The sequence below is a fragment of the Plecotus auritus genome (genome assembly GCF_963455305.1).
Source record: "Plecotus auritus genome assembly, chromosome: 8".
In the NCBI taxonomy this organism is placed as follows: Eukaryota; Metazoa; Chordata; class Mammalia; order Chiroptera; family Vespertilionidae; genus Plecotus; species Plecotus auritus.
The window spans coordinates 172,845,319-172,859,415 of NC_137782.1; the positions used below are offsets into that span (position 1 = coordinate 172,845,319).

The 14,097-nt window shown below is 57.4% G+C and overlaps 1 protein-coding gene across 5 annotated transcripts in view; it reads right to left on the reverse strand.

Annotated features, from left to right (window-relative positions):
- The window catches only part of GREB1 (growth regulating estrogen receptor binding 1), a gene marked incomplete at both ends in the record, with an annotated part of 61,113 nt that overhangs the window by 35,055 nt on the left and 11,961 nt on the right, over window positions 1-14,097 (reverse strand). For all 5 annotated transcript variants that reach the window (XM_080683476.1, XM_080683478.1, XM_080683479.1 and 2 more), the window contains 6 exons: window positions 2,361-2,546; window positions 3,993-4,136; window positions 4,606-4,719; window positions 7,144-7,281; window positions 8,566-8,712; window positions 9,495-9,677. In XM_080683476.1, the coding sequence (XP_080539602.1) occupies window positions 2,361-2,546; window positions 3,993-4,136; window positions 4,606-4,719; window positions 7,144-7,281; window positions 8,566-8,712; window positions 9,495-9,677 (912 nt within the window). The remainder of the gene's footprint in view (window positions 1-2,360; window positions 2,547-3,992; window positions 4,137-4,605; window positions 4,720-7,143; window positions 7,282-8,565; window positions 8,713-9,494; window positions 9,678-14,097) is intronic.

Here is a 14,097-nt window from a genome sequence, read left to right on the forward strand (position 1 = left end):
CGTGGAGGTTTCATACAAATACAAGGGCAATTCTGGGGAAATGTGCCTAAGCTCATTTAAAAACAACTTAACCTGAATTATTTATGTTGCCTCCTATGGCAGACGGCTGGGAAACAGGGAGGCGAGAAGGGCAGCCATAACCTCACCGCCCTAACAGAACCACAGCTTTTTGTATGTTTCTCAGGGTGTTCCCTCCTCGGGCAGGTTTAACAGCTGTGAGGGCTGTGGGTGTACAACCTCAGAGCTAGTCCCCTCTCCCTCCCAGCCCACCGTAATCATGTCCACGCTGCTGACCATCTTCAAAAAGAGCACTGACAGTGGGCAGGTGACCGTGGGCAGGTGACAGTGGGCAGCTAACAGTGGGCAGGTGACAGTGGGCAGGTGACAGTGGGCAGCTGACAGTGGGCAGGTGACAGTGGGCAGCTAACAGTGGGCAGGTGACAGTGGGCAGGTGACAGTAGGCAGGTGACAGTGGGCAGCTGACAGAGGCAGCTGACAGTGGGCAGGTGCTAGTGGGCAGGTGACAGTGGGCAGCTGACAGTGGGGAGCTGACTGGGCAGGTGACAATGTGTAGGTGACAGTGGGCAGCTGACTGGGCAGGTGACAATGTGTAGGTGACAGTAGGCAGGTGACAGTGGGCAGGTGCTGTTCCATGACAGGGAGGCACCTGCACCTACTTAGCAATGCCTCTACTGTCCATCCTGTCATTGCCTCCAGAGAATCGCCTTCACAAACAAATCTGCAGTGCGCACCTGTCTGCACAGAGCAGTGGTTCCCAGCCTTCTTCTGGCCAAGCCCCTCCTGAGCATCTCTAACATCCGGATGCCCCCCTCTGAGACACCTAACTCTCATTATTCAAAAAGTGACTCCTATTCACGTGGAGGAAGCCTAACAGGCCGTGAACTTGGTCTAAACACGCTTCCAAAGAGCATGGCATCCATGAGAGAGAAAAATAAAGAACGAAAGGACAGTGGAAGTGCTGAGGAAGACATCACTAGAAAATTGTTTAAAAAAATAATAATAATATGAAGTGATAAAAAAATAGCAAATAAAGTTTCAGAACGTATAGAGAACTGAAATGCATAAATAAGTCACAATATATATTTATATACTGTATATGAGGCCCCTAGAACCATAAGAAATGCAAAAAAAATCACTCATAGTAACTCATTCTCAAATTGCCCCCCTTAAAAAGCAAATTGCCGCCCTAAGTGGTTTGGCTCAGTGGATAGAGCGTCGGCCTGCAGCCTGAAGGGTCCCGGGTTCGATTCCAGTCAAGAGCACATGCCTGGGTTCCAGGCTCGATCCCCAGTAGGGGTCGTGCAGGAGGCAGCCGATCAATGATTCTCTCTCATCATTGATGTTTCTATCACCCTCTCCTTTCCTCTCTGAGATCAATAAAAATATTTTTTTTTAATCACATTGCCCCCCTGTGGGACCCACTGCTATAGAGCTGACGTCTTCAGCCTAAATCCTCAGACGTGAGCGTATAGGATTACTGCAGGCCGCCAGGCTGGAGATGGTCTCACTGTGTCAGCTCACCGCCAGGCTCCTGGCGCAGGGCAACACCCGTTTCACTGCCCCCTGAGCTCCAGGGGCGCCATCACTCGAGTTGTTGTCCATCATTTAATGGAGAAACATTTTACTTGTCTGATTCATTCACTTGCATCTCTTGGGTGACCAGTGAGATTGACTACACTCAACACTGGTTTCCTACCGGTATTTTCTGGTTTACATGTCCAAGTTTCATGTCTGGGTGAGCGGAGGGGGGGGGGGGAAGAACACCACGTTTCTACTGAGAAGACCCGTCCCCATCCAGCCGCGGCTGCGGAGCCCTGAGCTCCCCTACAACCGAGATTCCGGATCTGAAACAATGGGGGTCCCGCCACCCACTCGCTGGGCTGTGGCAACATTTCCTTGGATTAGCTGTTGGATCTCCCGAGCCCCCATCCCTTCCAGAATCACTCCCCCCCCCCCACACTCCTCCACCAGCAAGGTTAGGGTGAGGCCACCCTGCCACGCTTCTCTCACCCGCCCCAGTATGGTGTCGGTCCCCACGGTCAGACTCCGCCCCTCAAGGGTGCCCACACCCAACGGTCATCATTAGTCTTCACTCCACTCCGCTCGGCAGGTAAATCTTTTCTAATTATCGCCGTAGATTTTGACCTATTTCAAGCCGTTCCCAGCCCCCAGGGCAGTGACGACTGCAGTCCCTGGTCGCATCTGCAGCACCTTCCCTGGATTCCACCTCCACCAGCCAGGGAGGGCGCCAGGGAGGTCAGCGATGCGGGCGTGGGCGCATCCCCCCTGCAGCGATCGCTCCTCAGAGGTCCCCGCGGGCCGGGCGGGGAGGGACTCACCCAGCTGGACCAGGTAGTAGACAGTGAGCAGCAGCTGCATCTCCTCCGAGATGGGCTGCATGGCGGGGGCCCCGTACTGCTCGTAGGCTCTGGAGATGGACTGGGAGTTCTGGTAGCACGTGTACAGGAGCGGGCTCACCACCACGTCGTTCAGGTTCCCGCAGAGGTAGGGGAAGTTCCCGTGGCCTGTGGAGGAACAGCAGCTCCGGCCGGTCAGCGGGCCTCGGGCACAGCCAGGCCCCCCACCCCCCAGCCCTGCCCACACCAACACGCCCCGCGCCTGCCTTGCTCCATTTCCCTGTCAGGGTGTCCTCGGGGCCACCACAGACACACATGGCCATGCAGTGAACACAGCCATGCAGAGAACACGGCCAGGCACAGAACACGGCCATGTGGAGAACACGGCCAGGCAGAGAACACGGCTATGCAGAGAACACAGCCAGGCAAAGAACACAGCCGTGCAGAGAACACAGCCAGGCACAGAACACGGCCATGCAGAGAACACGGCCATGCGGAGAACACGGCCATGCGGAGAACACGGCCAGGCAGAGAACACGGCCATGCACAGAACACGGCCAGGCACAGAACACGGCCAGGCACAGAACACGGCCATGCAGAGAACACGGCCATGCACAGAACACGGCCAGGCAGAGAACACGGCCAGGCACAGAACACGGCCAGGCAGAGAACACAGCCATGCAGAGAACACGGCCAGGCAGAGAACACAGCCAGGCGACAAAATGCTGGCCTGCATTTGGTTGGCCAACGGGGCCCCGTTCAAAACCCACACGTGCCCTCTTCTTCCTGAATACCCTGGCCACTTTCAGTTTTCAGGAGAATGAACAGAATGCCCGCTCTTATTTCTTAGCAGTAAGATACCCCTCCCACTTTCCTACCACCCCCTCTCCTCTATTCCTGCAAGCATGACACCAAACACAGTATTCATGCACTGAAGAAGGACCTGACTGTGCACATGTGAATGCGTGTGTGGGGGGGTATGTGTGGACATGTGTGGATGTGCATGCATGTGTTCATAGATGCCAGCAGTGGGTGCCACCATCAAACAAGTCCTCACACTTCAAGGCCTCCCACTTCATTAGAAAAAGTGGTCTCTTCGGGTGCGCCCCAAATCGACCTCCACGTAGCAGCCATCCATTAGCCCAGAGACACAAAACAGAGATGAAATCTAGTGTGGTGTCATGCTTCCCCGTGGTGACCATGGCTGTCCTTGCCCAGCCCGAGTCAGACTTCACCGTCAGAAACACCAACAGCCTCGGCACCCACAGACCATCCCAGACCGGGCCCCTGGCCCCTTCCATCAGCAGAGGCTGAGGGTCCACCTCTAACTGGACGCTCATCATGCGGCAGGAGCTCAGGGAGGCCGAGGGAGTGAAGGGAGGAAAGGACAAGTGGACAAGCAAGTGGACCCCCGGAGCGGAGCGGAGCAGGGCGCTGGCCTGTGGGGGAAACTGAGGCTCTCTCCCGGCTGGCGCCTGGCAGGAGTGTCCGCGTGCTCTCGGGAGGACATCCTGGGAGGCGGCCCGCAGCGCGGCCCGGATGTGGCCTGTTCCTCGTGCCTCCCTCCAGCCGCCCCACCCCCGCCGCACGCTGCACGCCGCACGCCGCACTTGCCTTTAAATATCACCGGCTTGGCCTTGCATATTTTCAGCAAGTTCTCGGGAACGGACACCGGCTCCCCGGAGGTCACGACGGGAAAGGTGACGGAGGCTGGTCCCACCAAGCCGACCGGGGGCATGCAGGCCACGCCCGCGCTCTCTGGAAGCACACCGAGTATTAGGAAGACACAGACAAGGCATCCACACCACCCCCCCCAGACCAAGGTCAGGCCGGCCACCACATCTGCTACAACCTGACCCTTACCACCCCCCTCCACCCACGGGAGCACCCGAGTCTTGAAATCCCAAATTTCTGGGGCCAAAAGCACCTTTAAGGTCACTTGGTCCAACCTTTCCCGCCAAATGACCCCATCTCCTCTTCGATAGCCCTCACAGGTGACAGGCGAGCTCCTTTGTAAATTCCTTTGGGGTCAGGGGACTCACTACGTGCAGGGATCCGATCCTAGGCTTTGTTAGCGACTCAGATACTCGGCAGGAGAGCCTTTGGCTGGACCCAAGTCAGCCTCCCTAGAATCCCTCACCAGCACACAAACCACAGACCCACACGCACTCACACGCCACCAGCTGGTGCCCGAGCCTTGATTTGGGGCAAGGCTCCTGTCACTCACCGTACTTAGCTCTGTTCCCCCCACCCTGGGGGTAGCCGCCGTCCGCAGCTGAGGGAGACTCCGGAGACCACCCCTTGTGGCGCTTTTTGGGGGGCCCTGAGTTTGAGAAGATACCTAGACAACATTCAGAGGGAGGGTTAGGCTGTCACGGGCAGAGGTGGGGGGGCTTCAATAAAACAGCCCCCCTGACTCACAGAACACTCACTTATATTTTTTAAAGTCACAGTTTGCAATGGGTTTCGGCATCTATTGACATCACTAGGCCTCAGGACGCATCCTGTGAATGTTTCACTCCAAAGCTGTGCGGGGGCGTGAACTGTAACCGGGAGCCGTAGCTCCTTCGCCTTTAAAAGGGGGGAAAAAACCTACCCTTGCAAGGTGCTTTGATCAGGACTAAAGAGGATCTATGTGGCCCAGCCGTGGTGGCTCAGGGGTTGAGCGTCGACCTATGAACCAGGAGGTCACAGTTCGATTTCTAATCAGGGCACGTGCCAAGTTGTGGGCTCAATCCCCAATCAAGCAGGAGGCAACCCATTAACGATTCTCTCCCATCATTGATGTTTCTTATCTCTCTCTCCCTCTCCCTTCCACTCTGAAAGCAATAAAAATACATTTTTTTGAGAAAGAGAATATATGTAAGGCACAGAGTCGGGGCCCCATCAGTGGTGCCTCGGAGACCCACTTCGCAGCCTCTCACACGAGGAGCGGCCACACATTCAGGCCACCACCGCACTTCACCACTTGGGGGCGGTACCGATCCACCGGTGCTCCTCTCCCCCGCCCAGTCTTGAAAGCTAATTTCAGACTAAAAAAAATCAAGGGCCGCAGCGGCTGGTACCCACTGCTGGCAATGAGTCACCCTGCCCGCCCTTGGTGACAGCATGTCCGTGACTCACGCTCTGTTCGTGGGTTAGTCACAACATCAAGAATTTTCGGATGCAAAATTCCGCCTACCTTTAGAGCTATACATTCAGTCCTGACTGCATAAACACACCTGGGAAACTTCTAGAACCCTCCACACCTGTTGCAGCCCCATCCCAAGGAAACCAGACCCTGGCACCTGGAGGGGGGCGGGGGCAGGTCCTGGTGAGTCTAAGGCTCCAGGCGTCCTCAAACTTTTTAAACAGGGGGCCAGTTCACTGTCCCTCAGACCGTTGGAGGGCTGGACTATAGTTTAAAAAAAAAAACTATGAACAAATTCCTATGCGCACTGCGGGCCCGGGACGCGTCGGCTGCTAAGCAGGACAGGCAGCGGCACCCGGCGGGCCGGATCAATGTCCTCGGCGGGCCGCATGTGGCCCGCGGGCCGTAGTTTGAGGACGCTAAGGCATCTCCAGAGGAGATGAACCGCTGTTCAGAGTGCCGTTCCTCTACGCGTGGCCTGAGGAGGAGCGGGCAGAGCCAGCTGGGGCCTGATCCACCTGCCCACGCCTGGGCCCTGCTAGGGCCGCGCCTGGGCCCCCGCGGAGAATCCCGTCTCGAAAGATCTCCGGAGAGTGAGAAAACGCCTCCTTCACAAGCGGCCGCCCAAGCTCACGGCAGCTGGAGACGGACTGCCTTACAGTCTCAGGAAAGGGATCTGAAATGCCTCTCACCCCTTCTTTAGACGGACAGGAAATGCATTTGTAAAAAGTGGGTAAAAAGCCCAGCTGCTGTGGCTCAGCAGCTGAGGGTCGGCCCGTGAACCAGGAGGCCACGGTTCCATTCCCGGTCGGGGCTCGGGCTCAATCCCCATTAGGAGGGTGCAGGAGGCAGCCAATCGGTGATTCTCTCTCTCTTTCTCCCTGCCTCTCTCTCTAAAAATCAAGAAAACATTTCTTAAAAAGTGAATAAAGAGTTAAAAACATAAAGTCCTCTGTTTACAAGGAGCTTTCAAACAGGGGGCTCCGTGCACACTGCAGCCTCCGAGGCAGCTCCGGGTCTCGCTGTGTTGAGGCCGCAGCGCCGACTCCCCGACCTCTGTCCTCCCGTGTCAAGGACAGAGCTCCCGCAAAGACCCAGGAGCCAGCGCCTCTAAAAACGGCACTGAGCCCTGGCCGGTTTGGCTCAGTGGTTGGAGCGTCGGCCCAAGGACCGAAGAAGGGTCCCAGGTTCGAGTCCGATCAAGGTCATGAACCTCAGTTGCAGACTCGATCCCCGGGCCCCCATCAGGGTGCATGTGGGAGGCAACCCATCCATGTGTCTCTCTCGCATCCATGTTTCCCTCAGTCTCCCTCTCCCTTCCACCCTTTCTAAAAATCACCGGGAAATAACACCCTCTGGCGAGGGTTAACCCAACCACAGGAAGGCCTGCCCCCAACAGCGAAGGGCTGGGCTCGGGCTCCGGGCGGAGGAGCTGCAGACACTCCCCCTTGGGCCTCACACCCAATGCCTCCAGCCCATGCAGTCTCCCCAGGGATGTCCCCAGCAGCTGTCCCCTGGTACTCAGTGTCTCCGGGGGGGGCGGGGTGTAACTTGGCATTCTGGGTGACACAGTTCTTCATCCCCCCGCAAAGCCCTGACCCAGAGAAGGGCAGACCCCTGGGCGGGCACCGCTACCTAGTGCCGAGGGCCGGGGCCCGGCCGGCAGCTTGCCCTTCGCCAGCTGCTGCTGCTGCTGCTGCTGTGGGGAGTCCTTGCCATTGAACACCACGGGGCCCGCCGCTGCGGGCAGGGAGGGGGCGTCGGAGCCCGGGCCTGTGAGAGAGAGAGAGAGAGAGAGAGAGAGAGAGAGAGAGAGAGAGAGAGAGAGAGAGAAGAGCACAGGTCAGCCCACCCACGCTCGGCGCCCCCAGCGAGCTGGAAATCACACTGTCCTTCCATTTTCTCAAACTAGCTTTTCACTGGCGAGCCCCCTCGGGAGGTATGACTCCTGACACAGTGATTCTGTCCCTCTGAGAAAACACACACATGTACATGTGCACACACGTGCACACACATGCACACGCTCCTGCAGTGAGCACTCCCTGCTGGAAGGGCCGGAGGGACAGGGGTGGCCCGTGGGGCTCCGTGAATCCAGAGCTGGGCCTGAGGCTGTCCAGCTTCCTCTACCCTCTCCTTCACCCTCCAGCGTCAGGCCTGCGGGCGCCGAGGTCCGGGGGCTCAGGGGCTGGGGCTCCCGGGTGTGAGGACAATTCCGGGGGCCGTCGTGGGTCCTGCTCCCCGAGGCTCACGGCACTACCCGGGAGCCCTCCTCAACCTGCCTGGTGTCAACTCCCCCATGGGTAAGATGGGGGTCACAGCAGAGCCGTGTGAGGGTGACGTGAGTTTACAGACATCGCGTCTGAATCTGCTGTCCCTGCAATCTGGCTAATTCTCACAGCCACCCTGCGAATGAGACGGCAAAGACTCCCCTGACTTCGCAGATGAGGAAACAGAGACGCCACGACTTGAAACGAGTCGCCCCCAATCGCCCAGTGAGGAGGGAGCTGCCTGGCTCTGACACGGGGTGTTCGATGCCCAACCCAACCAGGTCCACCTGCTGTCAGGCCTCACCTCACTCTGCCCCCTGCTGCCCGGGAGGTCCTAGGCCAGCACCGAGGAGCCTCGACTGCCCAGTCAGCACAGCGGGGAACGGGGAAGCCTGCGTGCAGGGGCTGGCTGGGGTTCGAGGAGCTACGCACAGGGCGGGGGGCACACTGGGCACACGCCAAAGGGCGCTGTCTGGTCTCGCCTGCCCCTCCCAGGTCCAGCCCCGACTCAGTGCCCGGACACAGCAAGTCTATGCTGCAAACGGGGTGCAGAGGGGTCCCTCCACCCACCAACAAGGGGTCAGGTGACGTGGCTGACAGGCACGCAGAACGCCTTTCCCAGTGAAACGCAGAGCAGTCCGTGCTGAAAACGATTCCAAGTTCAAGGTGAACGGCAAAGGCGTTGCAGAGAAAGGGAACACAGCAGCCCCGATGCACCCTGAAGGGCTGGCTGCATAACCAGGCAGCCACACGGTGGGGGGGGGCTCCTCGGGCCGCTCCGTCGTCTCACCTGCCGGCTGTGCCCCCACAGGGGCGCTGGGGTTCGTCCCAGGACTGGGCTCGCTGGAGAAGGCAGCCGGGGGCCCGGAGCTGTCCGGCAGCGGCGGGAAGAGGGAGCTGGAGCAAGGGCCGGCGGGAGTCTGCCGGCCTCGGAACTCTACGGGACAAGACAGGGCCGTGACCCCCAGCTGAGGGACACCGACTGTCAGCGGGGAGGACAAGGGTGAGCGTTTGGGGAAGAGAGAGACATGACCCAGGTCCTCTCTAGTCAACACAAACCTGTTTTTTAGATGTACTATAAACGGCCCACACTGTTAGGCCGACACTGTCCAGGGGTCCTCAAACTTTTTAAACAGGGGGCCAGTTCACTGTCCCTCAGACCGTGGGAGGGCCGGACTGTAGTTTAAAAAAAAAAAACTATGGCCGAAACCGGTTTGGCTCAGTGGATAGAGCGTCGGCCTGCAGACTGAAAGGTCCCGGGTTCGATTCCGGTCAAGGGCATGTACCTTGGTTGCGGGCACATCCCCAGTGGGAGGTGTGCAGGAGGCAGCTGATCGGTGTTTCTCTCTCATCGATGTTTCTGGCTCTCTATCCCTCTCCCTTCCTCTCTGTGAAATATCAATCAAAAATATATTTAAAAAATAAAAATAAAAAAAATAAAAAAAAAACTATGTACAAATTCCTATGCGCACTGCGGGCCCGGGACGCGTCGGCTGCTAAGCAGGACAGGCAGCGGCACCCGGTGGGCCGGATACATGTCCTCGGCGGGCCGCATGTGGCCCGCGGGCCGTCGTTTGAGGACGCCTGCTATACACTGACTACCCGTCGTGCTAAGTGGCGTTTTAATTCCACAATCCAACCTCTGGCCCGCGATCGTGCCTGCCACTGACAGGCACCGAGGCCCGCCACCCCACCCCTCGGAGCCGAACCCTCGCTCACCTGAGCCTTTCCAGCAGATGAGGGGTCCCTGGGTCAGCGCCCCCTGCGCGTTGCGGACCAGGTAACACTTCAAGTGCTTCTGCTTCTTGGGCTGCGTGGTCAGCTTCAGGTTGATGTGGTTGGAGAATTCCGTGAAGTAGCAGAAGCCTTTCTTGCCACAGCCAACACAATTCCCAGAGAATCCTGGAGGGAGACACACGGTGAACCTCCCCCCCCCCCGCCCCCCGCCCACGGCCCTGCAAAGTCCTCACATCACACACCGTTCCCGGAAACTCTGACCAGCCACCAGCGCATCCCTCATGAGGGGTGAAGGTCCCCGTCATCTTGGGCTGGCCCCACTCCGACGGACTCCCCCTGCCCGCTCCCCCCCCCCCCCACGCACCTGCCTCCGGCCACCTGCTCTTCCTCCGGTAAGCCCCACCTGCGTGCCCTCTGCCCATCACTCAACACTCCGCTCCAACGCCCACTCCTCCAGGCATCGCCCCTGTCCCACAGGGCTGCCTCCCCGCTCTCCGGACCCCACAGGCTCTTTGTATGCTCAGCCTTGCGACGCCTTCCGCAGTGGTATAGTTATTGCGATCCCTGTCTTTTCCCCATAACTACCCCAAGGGTCACAGCGTGAAGGCGTGGGGGTGTGAGCTGCATCTGCGTACATAAGTGTATGTGCACAGACGCGTGCTCGGCGTGTGGCAGATCGTCAGTAAATACTGGAGGAAGCAAGGAGACTGGAAACAAGGTAACCATACGAGCGAACCCTGGACCATTTCCGCACACACTCTAACGTGATCGTCAAACACGTGTATTGAGCCTTTTGTCTCCGATGTGGGAACCCTGAGACACACAGCTCAGCTGCCATCGAAGATGAAGGCCCTGAGAAACCTTCCAAACCTCCCACGCTCCCTGGAAGGGATTCTGACCCGAGTGCTGAAATGATGGGGGAACGAGAAACAGAGCCGAGAGACGGAGGATGCGAAGAGCCATTTGCCGAGGCCAGCACTGCCTTCCTGTCCAGAAACAGACTGGAGGCCTCGGTCCCAGGAGCACTGTGGGCCGTGGGCCATTTCGGAAGCAGGGATGGAACCGCAGGCCACAAGCACGCCCCTCTGCGGTCCCGAAATGAAAGTGGCAGCCTCGGTCTTCCTGGTACAGGAAGCGTCTAGGGAGGCGGCAGGGCGGTGACCCCCCGGCGCTGGCAGGCGCTTTCTGGTCAGGAGAATCTGCTGACCCTGGGCCGGGGAGGGCCAACCAAGAGAACCACAGGCCGGCTTACCAACCGGGCCCGGGAGACGGGACATGGCTTCAACCACCCCAGCTGAACACATACCAGCATTCTACTCTTTCAAGGAATTGTCTGAAAGGCAATAAACGTTCTCATGAGGGAGAATACAGCACGCCCTCTCTTTGGAACTCTCCCTTCGGACCCGGAAGCCTAGGATAACCTTAGAAGACAGGCCTACCCTAGAAAGCACGCCGTAGAACACGAATCCCCAAATTCCTGCCCGGCACAAATACCCAGGCCGAGAGAACTCAGTCCTTCCGTGTACTGTGCACGGGAAACAGCCCAGAACGACGAACCGCTCTTGACCACACACGGCGGCCCGCCGCGATCTTCCCCGCGGGTCCGGTGGTGCTGTGTTGAGCAGCGGTGGGCGGCATCTGTTGAACAGGCAGATCCTGAACGGGTGCCTGTGTGTGCGGCCACCAAGCCAGGCTCTCCCTTCTGCTGGAGAGAAAGCGTCCGTCCTCTCCCCCTTCCCTGCTGTGGAGCATGAGCCAGGGTGCAAATCCTGACTCCCTACGCCTGTGACTCTGGGCAGGTTAACGTCTCTGCACATTGGGTTTCTCGTCTGTAAGCAAGAGGAGAACAGCAAACATTGATTGCACGCTGACCAGGCGCCACGCACTGAGCCAAGCATTTGGCATGATGAATGTTCTCACTTACACCTCCAGAAGCACTATAAAACGATTCTCAGACTGCCCAGTTTACAGATGAGGAAATCCAGCAGAGAGAGAAAGTTAACTCACCCATGGCGGGGAGGAGTAGGACAGTGTGAGAGTTAGGACTGAACCATTCTGCTATGGCATGTCCCCACAAAAATCCATCTTGAAGGGCATGAGGAGGGCAAAGTGCCTACTATGTGTTCAGCACATAGTAGGTGCTCAGCAAAGTGTCATTTCTTCTTCCTCTCCCTTGGACAGGCACAGCTGTATTAGAGAGCAGAGCTCAGATGGGTCAGGTCAGGAGACTCAAGTCTGACCCGCCCCAGGCCCTCACAGTGCCGAGAGATACGGGGGAAGTGGCTCACTCTCTCCAGGTCCCAATTTCCCAGCCATGAAAGGGAAGGTGAGGGCTCCACGAACCCTATGCTTCCTTCCAGAACGACAGTTACAGGATTCTTCTTTGAAGCATCCACAGCGGCTTCCTTCTGACAGGGAGGGTGGTCTCTGAGCACACGGCTAACGGCAGGAGGCCCGCCTGGGACAAACCCAGAGAGCTTGACGGTACCACACTCGGAGGTTCCAACCATCAGGAATGACCTGGAATCCTGCGACAGGCTCACGACCAATGATACCCCTGCCTCCGTTTCTCTTTTCATGAAAACCAACTATTCGTGTGACCTCCAAGAGATCTTTCTCAAATGCAGATTGAAACGTGGTCATCGCCCGATTCGAACCCTCCCGATGTTTCTTCACAATATAAACTGTGAGGGGGAAACGAGGAAGGACGGGTGTGTAAATGAAGAGAGAAAATAAACCAGAGGGACCTGGGAGACAGAGCCACCACGTGCTTTGGGACACTCTCCTTTGGATCTCAGTGTTGAAAACCAAACTGTGAAAATGTTATAACACGAAATCCGAGCACGCTGGTGATTTGAGATTACTAAGGAATCAGTGTCGAACTTGGGAGTGAGGGGGGGTCCGATGATGTCATTGGAGTTCCAACAAAAAAAGCCCTTATCTGTTAGAGGTCCCTTTTGAACCGTGTACAGATGGACTGGCACGGTGTCTGGGATTTGCCTCCGAACAGCTTGGAAAGTCGAGCGGAAGGAAGAGTAATACGTGAAACAGGGCTGGCCACGTGCGAGAAGCTGCTAACGACGAGAGACAGACACATTCGACTGCTCCCTCTCCCGTCCAACCCTGTAGTTTGAAAACGGCTGCCTGGGTACCTCTCCTCGCAGGACCCCGCTGGCCCCACGCTGCAGCCCCTGCTGGGGCCACCCGAGTCCTCCCCACCTCTCCAGCAGCCACGCTCCTTCACGCACCGCGTCCCTCTGCCTGACGTGCCCTTTGCCCTCTAGGACCTGCTTAAACCTCCAGAAGCAAGGTCATCTGGGTTCAAATTCGGGGCAGCCGTTTACTAGCTGGGTGACCCTGAGCAAATCGGTTAACCTCTCTGCGCCTTTGTTTCCTCACAAATACAGGCTGGATAAGAGCGCACCCACCCGCTGGGTTCCATACAGGGTAAGTCTCCATCAAGTAGCTGCTGTTAGTATTCTTCTCCAGTTGGCAAAATCTGATTCTCTTTTTTTAAAATACGTTTTTATTGAGTTTTTAGAGAAAGGGAGAGGGAGATAGAAACATCAATGATAAGAGAGAATCATCTACCGGCTGCCTTCTGCACGCCCCCTGATGGGGATCAAGCCCACAACCCGGGCATGTGCTCTGACCGGGAATCGAACCCGAGACCTCTTGGTTTCTGGGTTGACGCTCTAACTGCTGAGCCACACTAATCGGGCAAAATGTGACTCATTTCTCAGGGCCCAACTCCAACACCACATCCCCGAGACGGCTTTCCCATCACAGGGAGCTGTGCGCCCTTAGCAATCCCCGCCACGCTGCAACCCTGGCTGCAGAGATCTGTGTGAGCTGTGCCTCCGTGGTGGGAGCGGGCCTCTGAGTCCGGCTGCCTGGCGTCTCCCAGCAGACGCCGAGCCCCCAGAGAAGGACCCCGGAGAAGGACCGGGTCTGACTTGTCTCTGCGGCCCAGGCTGAACGTCCGGCCCACCTTCCGTTCGGGTTACACATTCCAAAAATGCGTAAATACCTGCCTGCTGAATGAACAAAAAACCACTTCCCCCCATCTAAAAAATGAACATTCCACTTACAGTTTTCTTCTCTCTACACCAGGCATCCTCAAACTACGGCCCGCGGGCCACATGCGGCCCGCCGAGGACATTTATCCGGCCCGCCGGGTACCGCTGCCTGTCCTGCTTAGCAGCCGACTCATCCCGGGCCCGCAGTGCGCATAGGAATTTGTTCATAGTTTTTTTTTTAAACTATAGTCCGGCCCTCCAACGGTCTGAGGGACAGTGAACCGGCCCCCTGTTTAAAAAGTTTGAGGACCCCTGCTACACTGCCTCAGCCATCAGCCAATTTAGATGAATTACCGTCAAAAAAAAAACAAACCAACAAAAACTGAAATACACACCTGGATTGTAACCTCTCCACTTTCTCAGACAAAAATCCCTGTTGATTCGGTCCCTGAAACAGACTCTCTCCATTATCAATTATGGGCGGGAGAGGGGTGCCGAGCTATTGCTTCCCCCAAGATGACCTGCAGTTCCGTTTTATGGCCACTACAAAGCCTGGAGCCGCGCCC